Source organism: Uloborus diversus, chromosome 4 (assembly GCF_026930045.1).
Source record: "Uloborus diversus isolate 005 chromosome 4, Udiv.v.3.1, whole genome shotgun sequence".
In the NCBI taxonomy this organism is placed as follows: Eukaryota; Metazoa; Arthropoda; class Arachnida; order Araneae; family Uloboridae; genus Uloborus; species Uloborus diversus.
Genome location: NC_072734.1, coordinates 73,386,073 through 73,409,219, shown reverse-complemented (window position 1 = coordinate 73,409,219; position 23,147 = coordinate 73,386,073). Strand labels below are relative to the sequence as shown.

The window sequence follows — 23,147 nt, the reverse complement described above, 5'->3', positions numbered from 1 at the left end:
CTACTTTTCAACCTTTCTATTTAAAGCTGGCCATGAGCCGCAGTATCCATTGGTGCTGACTGCAGAGCTCATGTGAATAAATTGATCAGAGGGAAAAGCATGCATGTAACAGGTTTCAAAAAACAAATTCAGGGTTTTGCTTCTTTGTACATGTCAATGTCAAACAGTTACCAGTGGGTATTTAGACAAAAGGTAAATCTTGAATTTCAGTAAACTCCACACTCGTCATTCATCTTGCAAATTCTCTCAGTGACTGTGTCTTAAACAGAGTGTCCTTTGTCCAGAGGTAAATACATGGGTCCCGATTCAAAGGGACTGGGAACTGAAAAAAAATGTCCCTTAAATAGAGGTGCTCTTTCTGTGGAGATGTGTCCCTTAGAGAAGATATTACAGTACTTGAAAAAATATTTCAAGTAGTTCACTCTTGCAATATTATATGTGAAGAATTGAAAAAAACATCAAATTTGGAAGCAATAGGGAAGTATCAACCTATCAAATATTCCTATATTAACTATTGCACATTGTTGACAGGCTTACAAAACACAAAAATTCACCATGGCCGTATTTTTAAAACCAACGATTGATTTTTTATGAATTTTTTAAAGAGCGATGCGCAAAAAAGAGGTGTGGCCTAAAACGTCAGCAGCTGACGTCATTTCCCTGTTCCGATCGGAACTCCATTTCCATGGTTGCGCCTACCAGGAGGTGAATAGCACTGTCTTTTTCCGCTTTTTAAAAGCATTTAATCAGCATTTTTTTCATCATGGAGTTAGGATTCACGAAAGGTCAATCCAATAACCTTCCTCAAGTAAAGTCATTCATGGTGTTTCGACTTTTTTCGAAAGGACGAGAGATTTAATGTCCTAGAAGTACGGGGAGTGAAACAACAAAGTTTCACCATTGTTATTCTTTAAAATTGTACGTACATATCCGTCTATGTTTGCAGTTCATATTATTCGCATTAGTTTCCCTTATCAAGATTGATCATTTCCATTTGTATGTCGATGTTTTTTTTTATCTGAATATATAAATTACAATGTAAGAGCGCTATTCCAGTTCTTACTTGGCGGCTTTTAATGAGGCGCGCATTTTGTAACAACCCTACTGCAAGTGATTCCAGTACTAAGTTTTAGAGTAGTTTTTGCATGAAAATTTTTCGCTTTGTTGGCGATAAAAGTTGATCTGCTTTTTTTTTTTTTTTTTTTTTGTGTGTGTGGAAAATTGTTTTAAATCCATTAAAACATGTTTATTATCCTTGAGTTTTTGTGCAACTTAGCAAAAAAAGGGAAAAAAAAATTTTGCACTTTTGATAAAAATAATAAATTTGAAAATGGTGTTAATTTCATAAAATAAGTACCTTTTTGCATGTGAGAAAGGTCTTGTAAATATAGAGACGCTACTAGGTGATAAACTGGAAATGTATTTTTAAATTATCAATTTATATTAGTTAAAATTTGAAGATAGTTTGAATATTAAAAAGAAAGTAATAGTTTTTGCATTGTTATTAAAATGCTAATAGTAATGCATCTATTACTTTCTATTTAAGTTTATTGTGCAGGGTTTAAATTCCTTTGTTTACTTGCATTTTTTAAAAAATCTCATATGCTTATTAAACATTTATTTATGAACGGTTGTGAACATATATTTCAAACTGTATTTCTCACTTGACATAATTTTTAATTAAAATGCAGTACAATATTTTCAAATTTTAATTAATAAACACACTTGAAAACACTCCTTTCGAATATCCTGCTGGGACGGAACAATAACAAATCGCTTGTGAGGAGTTTTTTTAGATTTAGATACGCATCCAGGAACGAAGCAATACTTGCAATTGATTCTACTAGCCATGACAAAGAAAATCAAATTAAAAACAATCGCTGCATTAAACCCTACAGACAGCAAAGGATTTTCACTACCCTTTTGTGCGCGCTGTTAGAAGGCTCTTGTTTTCCGGCGCCTTCCCCCCAAAGATCGCCAAGCACTTTTTTGTCCTAGCCAACTCCGCAGCCTCTCAGCGCTGCAGTGACGTCAGTCAAAGGACTGATTTCGTGAACAAGCAAATGACGCCACTCGCGCGTGAACTTAAAAAAATTATTTTTAAAAAAAAAGTATTAGTCATCTCGTAAAAGTTTTTTCGCAGATGATGTTCATGTATGTTACTCTATCATATAAAAATAAAATTAGAAAATCGAATACTTCCCTATTATGAAAAAACGAGAGCTGCGGAGTTGGAGGAAAAATGACCGACTCCAAGAATTTCAGAGCCTTCCTTTACGCCAAAATCAGTCTGATTCCAGCTCCACAAGCACTGGAAGAGTTTCAAACTTTGAGGGGAAATGACCGACTCCGACCATTGAAATTTTAAACCTTCGACTCCCAACTCCGGCTCCTTTAACTCAAAATCAGTTTGACTCTTAAAAAAAAAAAGACCACAGATTACAACTATGAAACATGAATAGGTAATTTCCCCTTTTGTTTTTTGTAACGATTTAGAAGATTAAATATTCAGTAATAGTAGGGAGAGCGAATATTTGTATATGAACTGATAAGACTTTTATTTTGCAAATCTGTATTCAGGTCATCCATGTCAAACCAACAAGGCCTGACCGTCTCAGAATTTCATGAAACTTGTCAGAAATCTTACCATTTGACATCTTAAATTTTTATGTAATTTAAAAAAATTATTACTTGTAATTGATGAATACATTTTGAAATTCCTTAAAAAGCCCTTTTTTTAACATGCCGCTACAGCTTTAAAATAGTACAACTCATGTACACTACTGGACATTAAAATTGCTCCACCAAGAAGAAATTTCCAGAATGAAGCTAAATTTTACACACGTGATAGCAAAATTGATATTAGAAAGTGATTACAAAATGAAAGCAAATTGATCATTTATTATTGGAAAAATCTCAAATGAATGGAGGTTTAAGTACCCTATTAAGTCACCTCTAGTGTGAACGTACGAAGCGATACAATCGGGCATTGAGGCATAGCAGTCTCCTACAATATCCTACGTCATCTAGTTCTACAGTTGTTGTAAACGTGCCACTCATTCGATCAAACTCATACACATGTGTTAGTACTCACGACGGGGCTCCCAGGAGCCAATTTATAACATGACAATGCTCAGTCACACACAGCAAGGGTGTCAAGGGACTGACTTTCTCTTCCACATTATCACTTTCTCTGGTCTGTGCGATGTACTGATTTGTCACAAATTGAGCATATCTGGGATCACTTGAGACGGTAACTTGGACAGCATGTAAGTTTGATCGAATTAGTGGCGCGTTTACAGCAACTGTGGTACGAGAGTACGTAGGACATCGTACAAAACTGCTGTACCTCAATGCTCGACCGTATCAACTCTTACATTCCAGCTAGAGGTGGGGCAACAGGGTACTTAAACCTCTATTCATATGAGAACTTTCCAGTAGTAAATGATCATTTTGCTTTCATTTTGTATTGTTTTCCTGTGTCAATGCTGCCAGCATCATGTGTGCAAAATTTTGTTTCATTCTGACAACTCCTTGGTGTAGCAATTTTAATGGCTGGTAGTGTACAATGGGAGCAGTGGCGCAGCCACGGGAGGGGTTTTGGGGTTAAAACCCCTCCCAGAACACAAGCACATTCATTTCCTCCGTTAAAATCAAGGGAAAAAGCAGAGTATTTGTGCTTTTCCAAAAGGAAAAGGTTTCAACAAAATATCTTACTGCTTTTAATGATCGGGACCAGGAAGCAGTCAGAAATTACTTTTCAATTCTAAATATAAAAGATGTATTTCATGATGAGCAACCCACGTCCCCCCTGGTATAAGATAGCTAAAATGGTGTCAATAAAGCTCTACAAGATATCATGGTCTCTCAGCACTTCCATCACTGCACAAATCCTTTTTAGGGACATCTAGGGGCTTATTACGAGCTTTTCGGCTTCGACTTGAGAGAAAAAGCCTATCGCACCAGATTTTCTGAGGCTCTTAACCAATTTTCATCGGAATTGTTATTAGCTAGCATTTGACATTCATAAAGGCATGAACGTATTTGAAGAGGAGGTTTTAAATGATCTTGCGAAAAACACACACACAAAAAAAAAGGATATAAGATTAAAGTAAAACTAATAATAAATATTCTGTGCATTTTCCCATTTTCTTCGTTTCATAGTGATATCAATACGAATTACCTATAAATTGTTTCTAAGCAGTTACTTTGAATGAATAATTACTAATCTGCAGAAATTTTTTGATATTGAATACCTACGCATTATAAATGAATGGGAAAGAAAGCAACAATTTTCCATTTTAAAAACCCCTCCCAGAAAATTTTTCTGGCTGAGCCACTGAATGGGAGAGAGTTGTATAATCGTTGGCAATGTTCGTAAAAACATTTTAGTAACTGCTGATAAATTCATTGTCCACTGAAAATTTTTGTTGTATTAATGTAAATAATTTGAAATTCATATTATGTATTATTATTTATTTTTTTCATTTCAAAATTTTCAAAAAAACATCATCTTAAACATTTTTGGCTTTTAATATTTTGTGGGGGGAAAAAACATCAAAATATACATATCAAATTGAAGTGCTTTTAATTGTCTGTAAAAATGAGCTATTAAAGAACTGTCTCCCATTGATCACAAGTTTATTACATTCTAAAACATTGCCAATATGTTTTTAAAAAAGTTTAAAATTTTGAATGAATTTGAAAAATAACCTATCAATTATGATTCATAGTTTTTTTTTAAAAAATTACTTATAAATTTAAGCAGTTAAAGTCAAGTTTCTGAAAGTTTCATGAAAATCTGAGATGGACAATTTCGGAACATTTCTTTTTGTTTTTGTTAATTAATCCATCCATGTAATGCATAACTCTGCAATATATTTTCTTTAGAAGTCTTGTTTTCGACAGTTCCACCTAGGCTTTTTCTACTTGCCCATGCTCGGCTATTGAAGTTATTGTCCCCCCCCCCCCCCTCATGTCTCCCTCTCATATTATTTGCTTTATCGGTGCCTCAGTGGGACAGCTGTCGGGTGAGAGTGGGATTATCTTCGACTTTTAGTGCGATATGATCTCTTGGACTTGATCTAGGGATCTGGATCAAGTGGATCAGCAACAACAGCATATATTTTCTTAATACTCAAAATTGTCGCTTGACAAACAAGGTGTAAAACAAATAATCAATAGAAACTCTTTAAAGTTTGAAACTATAAAATTTGAGATTGAGATCCCCAATATTTAACTTTATATTCCAAATTCCACACCTTGCACATAGCTAAAGTTCTATATTGCATAGAAAGAGAGGAAGAATAGCACACCATTTGCTATGTTTGATCATTAACTTTTTCCCATGCTTTACCTAGGTGTGTAAGATATCTGCTACATCTCTCACACCCAAAGTGTTAAATGTTTTGCTTGGCAATTTTGTTCAGAAAAGAACAATAAACATTCAAGCATCGATGTACAAACATACTTGAGAGTGTGTAGGGTACTCAAGTTTCCTTGCACAAACATGCTCGTCAAACAAATCCAAAAAAAAAAAAAAAACGGCCATCTTGTCCTGCACGTGGCAGCTAATATGAACAAAAATTTGTGGCTTAAGCAGTGATCAAAGTGGTTGAACAAAAAATGGGAGGATGGGCGAGCTGTAGGTGGGTAGTGAAAGTATCTAGCCTACCCCCCACTTCCCCTCAATAGAAATTTTTATAATTTGACAAAAGAAAGGCCATTTAGCCTTTCTCTATAATTTAAGAATAACATTAAGAAGATTTTTAAAAAGTAATCGAGATTTCCTATTGTTAACGTAGAACAAGTGTTTAACATTTATTACTTTTTAAATGAATTGTCTGCATTTTGGTTTGTAACTTGGAAGTAACAGATGGTTTGAGAATTAAGTCAACATTACATACACAATTGTGTACTTAAATTTTACAAGCAGTACTGTATTTAAATGGGAATTCTAATCATTTCAAAATAAAGTTTTACATGTGCATACTTTCATGTATCGCTCGTTTGGAAAAAGAGTGCTACAATACAAAATTTTTAATTTTCTTTTTTTTTTCTCTCTTAAAGGCTTTTAAAGGACGATATCTTCTTTTGAAAACAATGAGATTTTTTGTTCGAATATTAACCACTGGGAGAGCACAGCAAACTTACTTTTCTTAATGCAAATTTGTCTGAAGAGTTAAACTTCAAACGCTTCTCCTTTAAAATTTCATTTCTTCTTGCGAATGAGCAATATATTTTTTAAAAAAACATAGAAATATACATGAAATACACCACCAGCTCAGTCAATTCCAGCCGAGAACTGCAGTTTCGTGTTTTTTAGCACTCATCAGCCCGGCATAGGAGTGACTGAGCTGGAGGCGGAAAACCTCTTAAGGAAGCCTAGAGTGCCAAACAAACTGGTAGCTAGAACAGAATTAGCACTAACCAGATGAGTGACCGAAACAATGGTTCAGTTCAACTCTAATATTGAAGGCAAGGCAAGTATATTCAGTAAGATCAGTAAGGTAACTTCAATATTCGAGTTGAACCGAACCATTGTTTCGGTCACTCGTCTGGTCAGTGCTAATTCTGTACTAGCTACCAGTTTGTTTGGCACTCTAGGCTTCCTTAAGAGGTTTTCCACCTCCAGCTCAGTCACTCCTATGCCAGGCTGATGAGTGCTAATAAGCAGGAAACTGCAGTTCTCGGCTGGAATTGACTAAGCTGGCGGTGTATTTCATGTACACACCGCCGTACATACAGCCTTAGCCCTGGCTGTAGGGTTGTAACTTACAGTTGAAGCAAAAGCACATAGTTTGTTAACAAAAGCACTTGTATTATTAAGCAAAATATATTTGCATAGCACAGTTTGATAATAGTATATACTACATTTTTTAAATTTTAGTGCTATTTTGTGCCCAGGAAAATAACAGGGTCATAGGCGGATTTAGGCCGAAATATTTGGGGGTGCAACAATAACAGGGATCTGGGGGAGGGGGGGATTCCCGGAATAACAAGGCAGTTGCAAAATCAGAAAATACTTTTAGGGCGGGACACACTTTTAAGTCTAAAAAACGCGATGTAAACACACTTTTAAGTCTAAAAAATGCGATGTAAACCATATTTAGTAAGATTATAGGAGATGAGCAATTCTTAACATTTCAAACTGCAGAAAAAGTCTTAAACGAAAGTCGATATTAGAGGCAATGGGTGAATCCAGCTACTGGTTTGGAATGGGATTCACGCCCCAGAAAAAATTTGAAATAGTTTTGAAAACGCAGTTTTACAGTTCTTGGTGATATTTTAGGGGCAAGAAAGGTATGTGTGGCTCCAAGGCTATTTTTAGAAATTTTAGTCTTATAAATGTGATCATAGTCCATATTTATAGTTTGGGTTAGAAATGAGACTCATAGACTGTCTCTAATCGATTTTTAAAAAGGCAGATAGAAATACGTACCCCCCTCCCCTCCCCGACGCTACCTATTAAACTTTTTATAATTGAAGTTCCAAAAATACTACGGATGACAATTTTTGATGCTGTTATTAGACGGGGTGTTCTGGAGCTCTCCCCTGGAAAATTTTCGAAATTGAAGTCCTAAAAATGAAATTCTTCTGAAATACTCCATGGTATTAAAAAAAAAAAAAAGGATTTTCCCACTTAAATATTTCAAAATAGTAGTTTTCAAAACCAAAATATTCAAAACCAATAACACTTTTTGGTGATATTAGAGAAAGGGGGTCGGAGGCCCTTGTTTGAATATTTTCCAAAATTAAAGTCTTAAAAACACTAGTGTAAGACCATATTTGGTAACGTTAGGGACACTGCAGTTTTTCGAAACTGAAGCTCCAAAAACGCACTTTTAAACGATTTTCGATATATTTAGGTGATTAGAAGATCTTCCTTGGAAATATTGCGTGAAGCCCAAGAAACGAAATTTGAGATACTCTGTAATAACTTTAGCTGGAAAAAGTGCTTTGGAGAAGAAAAATTTTGAGGACTAACAGAAAAAATGAAAATGAAATAGAAAAAATGAAAAGAGGGGGAGGGGGAGAAATGAAAGAAAGGGGATTGTGCGAGGAGGGGGGAGGAGGCACACAATTTGCCGCCAATAATCTGAAGCTGTTGAATATTAAAGAATGATAAAAAATATTTTTTTAAAAATATCTATTCAGCATTTTGTGGGGGAGGGTCACCAGTCTTGTGCCCTCTCCCCCCTCGATGCACCACTGCAGCAAAATGTCCGAGAGCCCTCCTTCAAAAATTTTTGAAAATTTACCTTAAAAATGTTGATTTTCGGTTTATTTCGGTGTAGATTTTATTTTATTGATAAAGTTTCTTGCAATAGTCATTTTTTTTTTGAACTTTATTAGCCATTGTTGTTTCAAAATAGAAGAATTGGTATTGATATACGAATAAAAACCCAATTACAGAACATGCAATTATTCTATACGATAACACAGCACGGAACAATAAATTGTTAGAGAAGTTTCTTTATTTGCATGAAATTATTTATTAGGTTTTTTTTTTTTTTTCAAAATGGATAATTAATTCTTAATATGAGCACAGTTATGTTTTTCTTGCACTAGCGACGTGTGGTGATACACTGGATTCAAGTAAATTTACTAGTACAGCAGCTATGATTTTTCCCCCAACTGCGTTTCTAAGTGAAATATACTAAACTAATTTTTTTCAAATCCTAACCAAAAATTTTGGGGGTGCGGCGCACCCCCTGGCACCCCCGTAAATCCGCCTATGAACAGGGTGTATTTGAGTAATTTAAAAAATGAGGGGATAGATTTAGTCCAATTGAAGTAGGTGGACTCATGGTAGTTTTTTGAAAAGTGCTTGGATGTGTCACCTCTCACTTCTGGCGTAAAACACTTCGTTCATTTCCTTTTAAAATTATTATTTTCTATTGAAATATATTAGGTGTCACATGCATGACAAAATGGCAGCTTTTGAATGGAATGGCCCTGTAGCCCCCCTTATGTATCAAATTTTACAACTTCCTATAAAGAGATCTTTCAATAAATTTTCAAAATATCAAATATTGCTTTCATGTAGTACTAAGTTCAGGCTACACTAATGTACAGAACTTACTGTTCTAGCACCAACTTGTCAAAAAGAACAATACAGAGAATACCTGGAGGAAAATGGTTGCCGTTCAAACAAGATGATCAAAATGGCAAATTGCATTGGTTCCTGTCAATGCTGCAGGCCCCAGAAGAAGAAACGTCGCAGCGTGCGCATGCTCTGCCCCAATGGAACAAAATACACAACACAAATTGATGTCATAAGAAAATGTAAATGTGTTCAGAAATGTTAACATTCTATTCTTGTTTCATCGCAATTGTCGTCTGAATGTGATTCATGTGCGACTCTTGAAAATAATTCAAAAATGACTGTCATGGAATCAAAGCAAAATTTAAATATTATTTTATGTTTTTCTGGATTCGTCTGGAGGCAGGTGAGCATTGGAACCAATTCGAATTCCTTCTGCGAGAGCTGGTGTAAATGTTATGATTTGTTGACAATTGATACAGAGGATAAAGGACAAGACTGCATTGATGGCATTTATTTTAGTCTGAAATAGATCTTCTTGACCCCTTCCTGAATTATTTTCAATAATCAATCAGCTTCAAAGCACAAGGACAGTGAAGTACAACCAAGCTGCACAAAAGGGGCACACAAACAAAAATCAACTTCATGTTTTGTTTCTGATTTGTCTTAAATTTTATGAAACAGACTACTTACTAGTTAATCGAGTAGAACTTGTTTTTAAGCTTGCATATTTGTATAAAATCATACTTTTTGTATAATTTCTCATTCTTAATATTAAGATGTATTTGTATTATAAGGTATTGTTTTTCATCAGAATATTTAAAATTTTTGGTTGACTTTTAGTTTTTTGTATTTTGTTTTGTAATCAAGAACGGATTTAAGCAAGAGGTTGACAAATAATGCATTGTAAATAGTATAAAAATTAAACAGGATGTTACATATTTTACACAAATGCTTTAAGTGGATCGAAAAAATTTATTTCTCATTTATGTTTGATTCATCCTTTGTGATTGGTTTTTTCTTTATGTAAAACATACACTTTTATCCGAGAAAAAAAATCAAGTTATTTTCTATTGTATGATATTTTCTTACATTTTATTGTAGCTCATTTAATTGCAATAAAAAATTAAGCTACTGTAACCTCACAGAACAAACAAACATGTATTCATATTTAAATCGCAAAAATATTCAAATGTTTTATAAAAATACATTTTCAAGAATATAAGTTCGAAATGATTCACCATTCAAAAACAATACATAAAATTTTAAAATCAAAGAAAAATAATTGCTCAAATAGAATTCTAAGAAACTTTAAACACTTGATTCTATGTTAATGAAAGTGTTTAAGACAAAATCAAAGCTGTGTTCAAATTTCCAACATTTGTAAAAAGAATCATCAATTTCTTAAAGATCTCTTAAAATTAAAAATAATAAATGAACAAAACGAACTAGTTATTTAATTTGTCACTAGAACATGTTATTTTCTAATGCATAATGATGAACAGTCAAAACGGCTAAATAAAGGGTTTTTTAGCATGTTTTTTTTTTAAATTATTTTTATTTTTTAGTGTAGTTACATTATTAGAAGTTACCGTATGTGGTTACAGTACTGTTTAACCCCTTAACAATATTGTTGAATATCTAAGGCCACTGTATGACAAATAACTGAATGATTAACTAGGGTTTGTCAATGCTAGTTTTGAAGATTTTATTTCATTAAGAGTTTTAGACGCATTATTAATCAAAATGAATTTATTTGTCCATTTTTAGAATTAACAACTAAAAAGCCAATGCCCAGTTGTGCAGCACATGACTTTTTATAACTTGTATTTGTACATTTTACTACGATGGCACAATGTTTCAAGAAATCGTTGTTTTAGAACAATATGGATAACCGGTGAGAGAAACACCAAAAGCACACTAAGTTGTGCAAACACTTGGCTTCAAAATGCTGTTTTGATTAGGCTTAGTTGTTATGCCATTTATTTTGTATGTTGTATTTTGTGACTTAATATCTCAATTTTAAAAAAAAATTGTGTAGGTATATACGTTTTGTACATTTTTCTCTCGAGAAAACTTTGTTGAGCTAGTGTTATTCACTTAATGAAATGCTATGTACATACAGGGTACATTTTGTTACATTTTGTTTCATAATCATAGTTGATCGTATCATCATTTTATATGAGACCAACATATTGATCAATAGCGCAAAAAAGAGAAACTTCAATAATCTAATTGCAATGAAGCAATTTGTGAGTTAATAAGTAAAACATTATAAACTGTTTCCAGTCTATAAAGTTATTTTAATGATACACATACAGTAAGAATAATGCGATTATTTCGCATTTGCTGAACTTGATAAAATCAAACATGATCACAAATTTTAGAAATTGGCCTATATAGAATAATTTCAATTAAAATTTTCCCCAAAACTTTTTTTGAATAATCTAAATACTAAAGTACTGTGAAATAATTATAATTTTAAAGAGGTATAAAAACATTTTTTTATCAAAGTGGTACAAAAAAATGTTACTTTATTTTTGTATAAGAAAAAATCTCACCAAAATGATGAACATTTCATGATGGAAAAAAATCAAACTGCAATCAATTAAACCAAATCAAAATTTTAGAATTAATAAAGCATCTAATTTTAGTAACAGTTAATGTGTGTTTCATACAACAGCCGTTAATAGTAAATCTAATTGAAAGATAAAGCAAAATTAGAAGTCGCCAGCGACCGCTTTTATTTAAAAAAAAAAAAAAGGCTATTAAAAATCGTAGCCACCTAAAACCTCAAAACTTTAACGACAATGCAATGTCCCATGCGACTAAAAATTTTTTGAACAAAAACATGAGGGTTTCCGCTCTCAGAAGCGAATTACTCTACCCCTCTTTCCATTGATGAAACTATCCTTGGACAAGGCAACAGCTTAATGTTATTGGCATTCTTTATAAATGTTAATTTAAACAGAAAAAAAATTAATTTATATATTGTTTAGTATTTACAACTTTAAAAAAAAAGTGGCGACTATCTCAAAAACGTGACTATGGATAAAATTGCTTCGACTAGCCACTGGCTGTTTAAAATACTACTAGCTATTAAAAATAATTCTCAATACTGTTTTAATTTCCTAAAATATTTAGAATCAAATTTAGGCCACAAAGATAAGTTAAATATGTTTAGTAAACAGAAAAATCTCACCACATTAATAGTTGATACTTATTTTACAACTTTTTTTTTTTTTGGCTCACTTAACTTTTGCAATTCTAATTCTGTATTGAGATACATTGTTTTTCTAATTTTGCAACCAAATATTTACTACATACACATTATAAGAAGATTTATTAGCTCATTTTATTTCAATTAAGAGCTATACTCTTATTTCAAATTTTCAACAGACACAAAACATTTATATGGACCAATTTCTTGTCTTAAAATTCCTATTTCGTTAATGATGTCTTGGATTAATTTTGTCTTTAGCTTTTGCGTAAAGTGCCTCATTTAATACTGATTCTGATGTACATTGTATTTCACAGTATTGGGCATTTTTAAATAATGTAGCGAAATTAAAAACTCAGCACCATTGTTACTGGCCGATAGGTCAATCACTTGTGTACTCAAAACACAACTTGCTTACTGCTCTTTGTGTACATTTAATGACCATTTTGTTTTGACTAATATGTATATTTGTGCTGCACCTACATTGTGTTATGTTCCTTTAACAATTAGGAGTGATTCACTTGCTTCTTAGAAATAAACTGGTCACATTTCTATTTAAAAAGTGTTACTTTTTTTAAGATATTTTTATAGTTTCAAGAAATTCATTATTTGTAAAAAAAACAAGCACAACAAAATAATAAACGTGTTTACATAATTTTACAAACATTAATAAAACTCATAACGTAAAAACTAAATTATAATGAGTTACCTTTCCAGAATTGTACAACTGAATAAATGAGGGTATGATAACTGCAAGCATGTTTTCATCAAAGTGATTAATTCACAAAATCATTGAAAGGACTTTTTGTGGAAAAAATCTAAGACAAAAAAGAAAAAAGTCTAATGCAAGCCAAAATCATTAAATTTTGCGTACGCAACACAACAAAATTATTTTTTTATGTTACTGATGAACATGGAATTATTATGAATTATTATACACAAATTAGGTATTTGATCCTTTAATTTTTGACAGTTACAATCAAGTGAGTTGAAAGTTGTCTCACACGTAAAAATAATAACAAATACAAATTATGTTCTCAGCAAGTTAGCTGACATAGGAATAGGAGGAAAAACTTTACTTTGGGTTAGAAATTGGCTCACTGGTAGGAAGCAAAGAGTAGTTGTGAGAGGAAATCATTCTAATTGAAGTGACGTTTTAAGTTGGGTTCCTCAGGGATCAGTTTTAGGGCCTCTTTTGTTTATTATATTTATGAATGACATCAATGAAAATATTTCTCGAAGCATGAATTGTTTTGCTGATGATGTAAAAGTTATGGGGATTGTCGAAAATGAAGAACAAGTAAATCAGCTTCAAGAGGATTTAGATCATATTACTAAGTGGGCAGATAAATGGGGGATGGCAGTAAATGTAGGGAAATGTCAAGGGCTACACTTAGGTCATGGAAATAAGCGTATGAGATATCATTTACAGGGTTCAATCATAAATCAGGCAGAAAATGCTATGGATCTGGGTGTCTTTATAAATCAGGACTTCAAGTTTAGTCAACAGTGCAGTATTGCTAGTAACAAAGCCAACAAAATGCTTGGGTTTATCAATAGATCTATTTCAAACAAATCTAAAAAAGTTCTTCTGCCTTTATATAGGAGTTTAGTAAGACCTCATTTGGAGTCCGCTGTTCAGTTTTGGTCGCCTTATCTGAAGAAAGATATTTTTGTATTGGAAAGGGTTCAAAGAAGGGTAACTAAATTAGTAAGGGGACTCTCAGATTTAGATTATGATACCAGACTTAATAGGCTTAACATGTATAGCCTGGAGCAAAGGAGAGTCAGAGGGGACATGATTCAGTTATTTAAATTTATCAAAACGAAAGATGTAAATGGATTAAATTTTTGCGTGGAAAGCAGGACAAGGGGTCATTGTTTTAAGCTATTTAAATCTCAGGCTAACTTGGAAATCAGGAAAAACTACTACTTTAGCAGGGTCGTAAGCACTTGGAATAGCTTACCGGAAGAGACGGTAATGAGCAAGGGGGTGGATAGCTTTAAGAGGGCCATTGATCTTCATTGGGGACTAATTAATTGACTAGCACCAGCCTAGCTGGGCCCAGAGCCTGTTGCTGGTCGTCACATTTGTATTTGTAAATGTGATGACCAGCAACAGGCTCTGGGCCCAGCCAGGCAGGCAGGTCAGTCAGTTTATTAGTCTCCAATGAAGATCAATGGCCCTCCTAAAGCTATTAACCCCCCTTACTCATCACAGCCTCTCGCGGTAGGCTGTTTCAAGTTCCCACAACCCTACTAAAGTAATAATTTTTCCTAATTTCCAGATTAGCCTGATATTTGAATAGCTTAAGCTTAAAACAATGATCCTTTGTCCTGCTTTTCGAGCAAAAGTTTAAACCATTAAAATCTTTCATATTGATAAAGTTAAACAACTGAATTATGTCCCATCTGACTCTTACTTCAGATAAAGTTTTAGAAAAGAAACACTCTATTTAAATTTAAAGTTGAAACCGATAAGGAAGCACATTTCATAGAACTTTTCATCTCTTTCCGAGCAAATTACTTTTTATTTCCAGCATCTATTAATGCTTGACCTACCTAATATCATAGTCATGCATTTATTAAGTCCTAATTTAAATCTGCTATTCCCCTTGTCTACCACAGGGCTTGAAACAATGAAATACTCTCCTTAAGCCCATAAGGCACAAATTTTTTTCAGAAAAACAGCAAAATATTATTTATTTATTGACAGAAAATGAATATATAGGTAACGTAAGTTTTTCTTTTTTTGCAATTTCAGTTGTGTGGGGAAGACTAAAAAGCAGGGGGAAGGAGGGGGGTAGAAGTTATTGTTACAAAAATAATATACAAACTAAGGATGCAGTGTTTAACTGTCTACTTTGCAAATTATGTACTTATAATCAGTCAAATTTTGCCAATTAATCAGTAAAAGAAATATTTTTCAAAAAAAAAAAAATTCTAAGGATACTTTTACAAGAAACTAGGTTGAAATGAACGTGTGCAGATTAAAAACAAAATAAGTAGTTTAGAAAGTGCATAAAACAGAATAAAATAAAGAATTAACTTCACAGCTGATATTCACATGACATCAATTCGAATAGTTAAATTCAAATGTTTCAAAATTGCATTAAACTTTAATGGGTACTTTTAAAAAAACAATCAAATATTAAGAGCTGAAAAGTAAAAGATAAAAGCAGACAATTTTTGTTACAATACAAAGAGATTTAAAATGCAATGCTTTAAGAAGTTTCAAGAGATATGAAAATTACCAAATAATAAATATATTTTAATTAAATGACTTTCTTAATTCGAAAACAATGTGTATTCAACATGCAAAAACAACAAAAAACCCAGCACTACTTACACTGAAAAGAGTATGAGTAAATGTAATTTAAAAAAAGTGTTCACTTTTGTGTTAATGATTAGGACCTATTAACTCATTGTCATTCAGTTGAAGTTTAATGATTTTGCATGTTAGAAATAAAACTATAAGTAAAAAAATAAAATAAAGACACAATTTTCAGTCCTCCATCAAATCATTCAATATGAGACTTGTTGCGGATGAAACGTTTTTCATCTTGAAAGTAAGTATTCAATAGTATTCCAAAATAGGAAACTTGTAAGGTGTGTCATTGAACATTACACACTTGCTAAATACTCACAACATATAATTGAATAACTGCTCCTTTCTTTTAGATGCTCTGCCCACCAGAGAGAATTATCTTCTAGTTCTTGCACTGGATATTTGCCTTAAAATGATTGTCTTGGACTGTAAACAAGTAATAAGGTTCAACCCCGAAGTCCTAAGCGAAATAAAATTTTGCACACAACAAGAAAAGGAAACAATATGAGCAATACTTTTAGATTTTCATTTTAGAGACATAGCGCACTATGACGGTCAAAAAGTAGGAAAAGTAGGACACTTTTACAAAAAAGTAAGAAAATGTAGGACCAGTATTTAATGCAAAAATAAGAATTTTTCAAAACAATTAAAAAGTAATTGAACAATATTTTTCATGAAAAACTTCCTTTCTTATTTTTAACTCTTCAGTACATATCTTACATGCCAAATAAATAAATAAATGAACAAACAAACTAAATAAAAACATCATTATTTAACTGGAGTATAATACAGTAGAAGACCGTTATAACGCACACCTTGGGACGAGAGCTTTTGCGTTATATAGATCATTTCACAAATTTTGAAACTAATATTCAGAATATATCTATATATTAGCACTTCAGAATGAGTTTTATCTGCAATGAGTATTAAAGCACCAATATTACAATTAGTTATTCACAAATAAATATGTTCCACAATCAAAATCCTGCACTTCTGCTATCTTCATGGTTTGCATAACAGCTGCATCTGGTATTTTCTGTTTACTATGAGTACTAATTTTCAATTTAAAAGCTATGAAATAAGATGGAAAGATGAAAAACTTTCAAAATTTAATTTGCCTGACAATTTTTATTGTTGCAAAGCAAAACAGAGGGATTTTTTTAAACTTTGAAACCTGTTGTTTACTTCTGAAAAGCAGTGCAGTTTATAGAGAATTGCGTTATAAAGGTTGGTGTTAAAACGGTCTTCTACTGTATACACTTTTTTGGGTCGACTCAAATTCTTAAGCGAGTTATTAGAGAGAGGGAAATTACACTTTGAAGATTTTTTTCCCTCAAAATCCAGATGAAACATCACTTATACGCATGAAATCAAAAGATATATGCACAATACTGATGTAGCTGTAATATTAGAATGTCAACTCTATAAACTTCAAACTATAACTAAAACTTACAATTTTTAGAACTGTTGGAGCATTAGACATGTACAAGTACAATATTTATGCAGAAGCAATATTGGATTGTTGACTCCAGAAGCTTCAAATTATAAGTAAAACTTGTTACATTTTAGAGCTGTTAGTACGTAAGTCTTTGTTATTTGAATTCTATTATTTTGAAAAGCTACATCCTTAGTTAAATGCCTTATCCAAGAGCTCCGTTACATTTCCTCTAAAGCAGGGGTTCTCAATCTTATAGGCTCTGCGCCCCCCTTTGGACACATACGGGAGCTCACGCCCCCCCCCCCTTCCCTCAAAATGGACGAATACTTTGAAATGTTTTTAAAGACCTTTTATGGGTTATCAATATCACCCTCTATGTTAATTTTAATCAAAATCTACAACTGTGCAGCCAAGCCAAGAGTGGTCCGGTGGGAGGTCGCTATGACCTTCCAAAAATATCTTTAGTCGGCAAATTTGGGACATAACTGCAATTCTTTAATGCCCAAATGTCTTTTTATTAGCTATATTTATGAGCTTATACCCGTATTTTATTCGCCAAATTCAGAATTTCTACCATCCCGAAAATTAAAGCTTTGGGCCTGAGACAAGCTATTGTCCGGACTCAGCGGCAAAAGCGTTTAAAGAAATTATGATACAATTTAGATGAAATTTTAGAACATTTTTAGGATAATTAAAATGAAGTTCAAACAATATTAAACATTGCAGTATTATTATCTTATTACAAAGCACCAGCTTCAAAATTAATGTTGATTGAGGAAAGAAGTTTTTGGTTTCAAGCAACCCCCTTGCCTGAATGTACATGATAACCAATTTGAAGCATTTTATTGTGCTTTAAGTGCTACTATATCTAAAAACTTAACTATTTAAAGAAGGCAAAAAGTTTGAACTAATTGTGCTTAGTACTTTGTATGCAACAAAATATTTTAGGTCACAAATAACATGAAATTTCTAATTTAAAACTTTTTTACTTTAAAGTTACTTAAAATTACTTTAAACTTATTTCTCCGATTTAACTAAACTTCATTCTGCCATACTGAAAATTACAGGTATATCTATTTTACAAAACTCCTGAATTTTAGAGAAACAAAAAAATAAACAAAAAAAAAGTGGGGGAGGATTCAGTTATTTGGACTATAGATCAAATTGTTACAAAGTGTGATGTAGTTACAAATTCTAATTTAATAACTACATTACATACCAGCAAGGAAAAAAAAGGCATACATAACTATCAAACGTTTGAATTTATATTGATGGATTTTTTTACTATATACTTTTTAAAAACCGAAGTTCTTTCCTAATACAAGCAGTAGAATTCTGAAGAAATTGCAAGCATGTATAACTACATGAAATAAATTCAATATTAAGTTTAAACAATTTACTATTAACACATTTTCATTTTTTGAATGCAAATTTCTTGAAATCACATCAACTTCGAAGTCTTCTGAAGGGATTTCAAGCTAAATTCTGAAGGAAAATCAAGCTAAAAAGTACGAAAAGTACTTTTTTGCTGATTCTCGTTACTCATATATACACATGTTGAGGTGCATTCAATTCGAGTAATGCTAGGTTATCCTTTAAAATGCTAGTACAGAGGGGCAATGGGTACCTCCATAACCCTCCAGTATACAATAGAAAAGAAACTCAAAAAATTTCTATTTTCTTCATTCTTTTTTCATTAGAGCCGCTGCTCATAGGATGAGGAGGCTCTAAATTGTATAAATGTTGTAATTCCAATTGAAGCGCTTGGGCAGTTTTTCATAACAGAAACCAGTTATCTGTCAAGATGATTTTAAAACATATTGTTTGAAGCGATAAAGTAACATTCAGCAAGTTTTCATGCCCCCTACTTAAGTTTTGTCACAGGGAAAACTTTCAAGGTTGCAACTTCATATAATCAAAAATTCCAAAATTATGAGGCACTTATATTCAACCAGGTGACTATTCCTTTCATTATTTAAAATACAAATGAGACTATTGTGATTTTATGTCAGAAAAGGTTCTCTCTTATATGTGTGTATTCTTGGAATGTTAATACATTCCAAGAACTTAGGTAAATAATAAATCAAGTAAAAAATTTAAACATTAGAAAATAAAACTTTATTAAACTTACAAAATCATAACATTGACAAAAGCTGAGCGTTATAAAATCTTTTTTCAATATTTAACAGTACAAAATCTGTAATACACTTATCAATACAAGTAGTGAACAAATAAAAATACCATCTTGAACAAAAAACAAAAACCCTATTTTTCCATAGACCAACCAATTAGCCTGCTTACGGATTATGGAATTGGCCAATATCCAGTTGAGACGAGTCAATCTGTATGCATGGGGGGGGGGGGGGAGTAAAAATGTGATGATGTGAAATGAATGTTCCACTCATTTGAATGTGACTCTGTTTAATTTAGAGGCCAACATACCTCTGCAAAATCTGGCATCACCGAGAACTAATAGATGCGTCCATTTCCGCCTGTAAACCGGATGTTCACCTTTCCATCTAATCAGTGGTCAGACTCTACTTACTTTTAATTATGTAAAATTTTCAGATGAACTCATTTATTTTATTTTTTTCATTGAGAACTTCATTGACACAAAAAACAAATGTATTTGGAATCTTTGCATTTTCTCAATTTTTGGGGTCTAAAATGCTCAGTGAAACACAGATTTTTTTTTAACTTTAACTTTTCCTGCACACTGGTTACTTGATCAAGCTAAAGCCCTCGATCCGTCTCTTAAGTGGCGACACGCTCCAGTGTCCACCATTTTGTGTCGTTCCTCAACTTTCTTCCTATCTCAACAGTAGAAAAATGCAGAGTTTCTCATTGAAAAGTATCTTTTTATCAACGAATGTTTGCAGATTTTTGATCGTAACTTATGTAACTGATAATATACATACAAAAATGTCGAATTTCACCTTAGTAAAATATTTTTTTTTTATTATTAAACCGAATATTAGTAAAAAGGTGTTTTGAAGAAATTTTCGACTATTTTTAAGAGTAATTTCTTTTTTTTCCCCCCATATAGAACTTCTGAGATACAAATTACTTGAAGTGTTTTAAATATGCGTTTTATTATTAGAAAGTTGGTGTAGTAGAACCAAGGGCGGATACAGAAAAATCTCTCGGAGGGGACCCGGGAAATTGAGTAGCACCTCCTCCTTCCCCCTGCCACATACGGTGTTTCATAACAAAGTTTTCATTATTTTAAAATGTCTTTTTTTAAATTTTTTTAGGACCCCTAAAGCTAATGATCCACTTCTAAGAACATACATATTACGTACCAATATACTTTGAATGTGGACGTAAAACATCTTTAATGTTTCAAGCCAATTAAATAATAAACCATAATAATGTTACCGAAATGCTATACAATTAGCGGTTTTAATTTTAGGAACAATGTCGTAATGATTATAACACGAGGGCAAGGTTATTTAATAAAAAAATATACCCATACCTCATTCGAGGTTTTAATATTATTTTATAGTATTTTAACTATAAAATATTATTTAATTAAGAAAATCATAGCTATTAAACATATAAGTTTTACTGAAAAATTCAGGACAGTTTCTGTGTGGATTTCGAAGCAGTTGCTGATTGTTCTTGAAGCCATGATACAGTTGAAATAACATATTCATATTACATACCGCCTCCATTAATATCATGGTTTTCTCAAGAAACTACGATGTGATTTCTTTCATTTTGCATTTTTTATAAGCTGAAAAAGAAAAAGCTTTTATTTCGCAAATAGCTTCCTGGATCAAAATAATTCTTTTAGGCACGCCTGCACGTTTTTTGAAGAATGTTAGTTATTGATTCCATCAAAGAAAAATTAGTGGACGAATCGCGATATTACGTTCCCTTGAATTCAAAACCAGCGAGTTAAATGTATAAATGTATTCTGCCACTCTAGGGCTCGAGTATGACTTCTTTAGCAAATAAAAATGCTATTATTCAAAATATGCTCTATGTGTGTTTTGTGTTCTGTTTAATTAACCATATAAAAAAAACACGCTATGGAGAAGTCAGTTAAAAAATTGTGAATAAAATATTTAAATAAATTCATCCTTTTGGGGGGGGGCACGGGCCTCCTCCCCCCCCTTAAATCCACTACTGAGTAGAACAGTAGTGAGCTAAATTAGTTATGTCATAAATTATTTGTGGGCAAGAGTTTTAACTTATTCATGCAAAGCAGTATCATTTATATTACTAATGTGTGTAGTTTTCTTTCTTTTTTTTACCAACACTCTCTTGTTTCTAAATGACGATTTTACATTAAAAAATGCCTTTCATTTAAACCTGATTTTTAAGGATACTACTAGTTCATAAAAATTCAACGAACTGATAATAAAATGTAACCAGTTTTAAATCAATATTAAAAAAATAATAATAATTGAAATATTTGATACCAATAGGAATTCAAATAAAAGAGTGCAGATTACACCTGTGACGAACTGTTATAAATAGTAATAATGAGTTTGTAAATTAACAGATACTGGGATAATTCATATATATATATATATATATATATATATATATATATATATATATATATATATATATATATATATATATATATATATATATATATTAAAAAAGTTTTTACATCAAAATAAAAATTAAACGAAAACAGATTTTTTTCCGGGCAAAAAAAAAAAAATAAATAAATAAATAAATAAAAAAAAATTTCACATAATTATATAACTTGGCTTGAGTTACATGTTACTGTAATCTCAAAGAAGCTTAAATTTTTTTAATGAATAATTTCTTACTATTAATATCGTAATTTTTACGTGCAAAATAGATAAATAATTAACTTGGCAACACACTGAAATTCATGGCTATGACACAATTAAAAGCAAAACGACGTGTTCTTAAAATAATTTTGCTACAGTTATTGAGACATTTTGGAACTAACTAAACAATAGAAAATTTACATTAAAAATAAATAAAATAACTAGAATATTTAAATTTTGGCGGTTTTGTTATCTTAAACTCAGAAAAATCAGTTTTGAAAACAGGGCAAATATTTTACTACTGCTAGCAATTTATTAGATGCCGTTACATAGTTGAGCTTTACAATATTTGAAGGAACTATTTATGATGATTTTAGTGAATGTCCTTATTATCCCATGAAAATTAACAAACCATCAGACAGTTTCATGAAAAGTAAAAAATATTACAATTTCAACAAGAGTTTCATAAAGTATCCGAAATTGCGCAGCAGTATTGATGAAAATATTTAAAATACATAAATAATCTTTCAATGTACTTCGATATAGTAATTTTGAACTGTTAGAACATCTTAATGCACTACACCAAGGCATCGTCACATTAAAGATAGCGTTTGATGAAAAATACGAATAGCAAAGAGAAAATATCTAGTATTCCGCACAGTGAAATCACACAGGCAACAACACAAAATGGCGAACTGAACCCACGTGACTGCCCGCCTCCAATCGCAGTCGAAAGCGGCGCGCAGTGCATGGATCAAAGTGTGTTCCCACTTAAGAGACGGATCCAGGGCTTTAGATCAAGCCATGTACCAGTGTCTGACTTGCAGTTCTCTTATACTCAGCAGGATTAACATTGCAACAACGATCATCAGTAGGGTAAAACTAACCTGTCTCACTACGGTCCAAAACCAGCTCATGTTCCCCTATATGAGAACAATCCAACACTTGGCAAATTCTGCTTTGCAATGATAGAAAGAGCAGACAATGAAGGATCAAAAACAAAGTCGCTATGAACACTAAGCTGCCACAAGCCAGGTATCCGTGTGGTAACTTTTCCTGACACTTTTTGCATAAAACTGTTGACATCAAATGTAATAATAGGCCCTCCTTTCCCAGTGCTGAAAATCAAGATCAAACCAGATTTTGCTCCTTTATTCTATGAGAGGTTTCTCTCTTTGTTGAGCTGTCTGTAGGGCACCTGGGTAAAATGGGAACATTTTTGACAAGATTTCACTTCACAGTGGCTTTTTTTATCCATTCATCTGTTTTCTCCATTTCTTGAACTAAGAATGTCTTCAGATAAAAGATTAATTTTTTCGATAATTTCGATTAGGAGGACAAGTTCCACTAATTAGTCGAGG

The 23,147-nt window shown here is 32.3% G+C and overlaps 1 protein-coding gene across 1 annotated transcript in view; it reads left to right on the top strand.

Moving 5' to 3' along the window:
* Positions 1-12,814, top strand: part of LOC129220172 (protein slit-like) — a 442,768-nt gene extending 429,954 nt beyond the window's left edge. The window contains exon 34 of the mRNA XM_054854526.1: positions 9,094-12,814. Coding sequence (XP_054710501.1) covers positions 9,094-9,311 — 218 coding nt within the window. The 3' untranslated portion in view covers positions 9,312-12,814. The remainder of the gene's footprint in view (positions 1-9,093) is intronic.
* Positions 12,815-23,147: the final 10,333 nt, after the last annotated feature.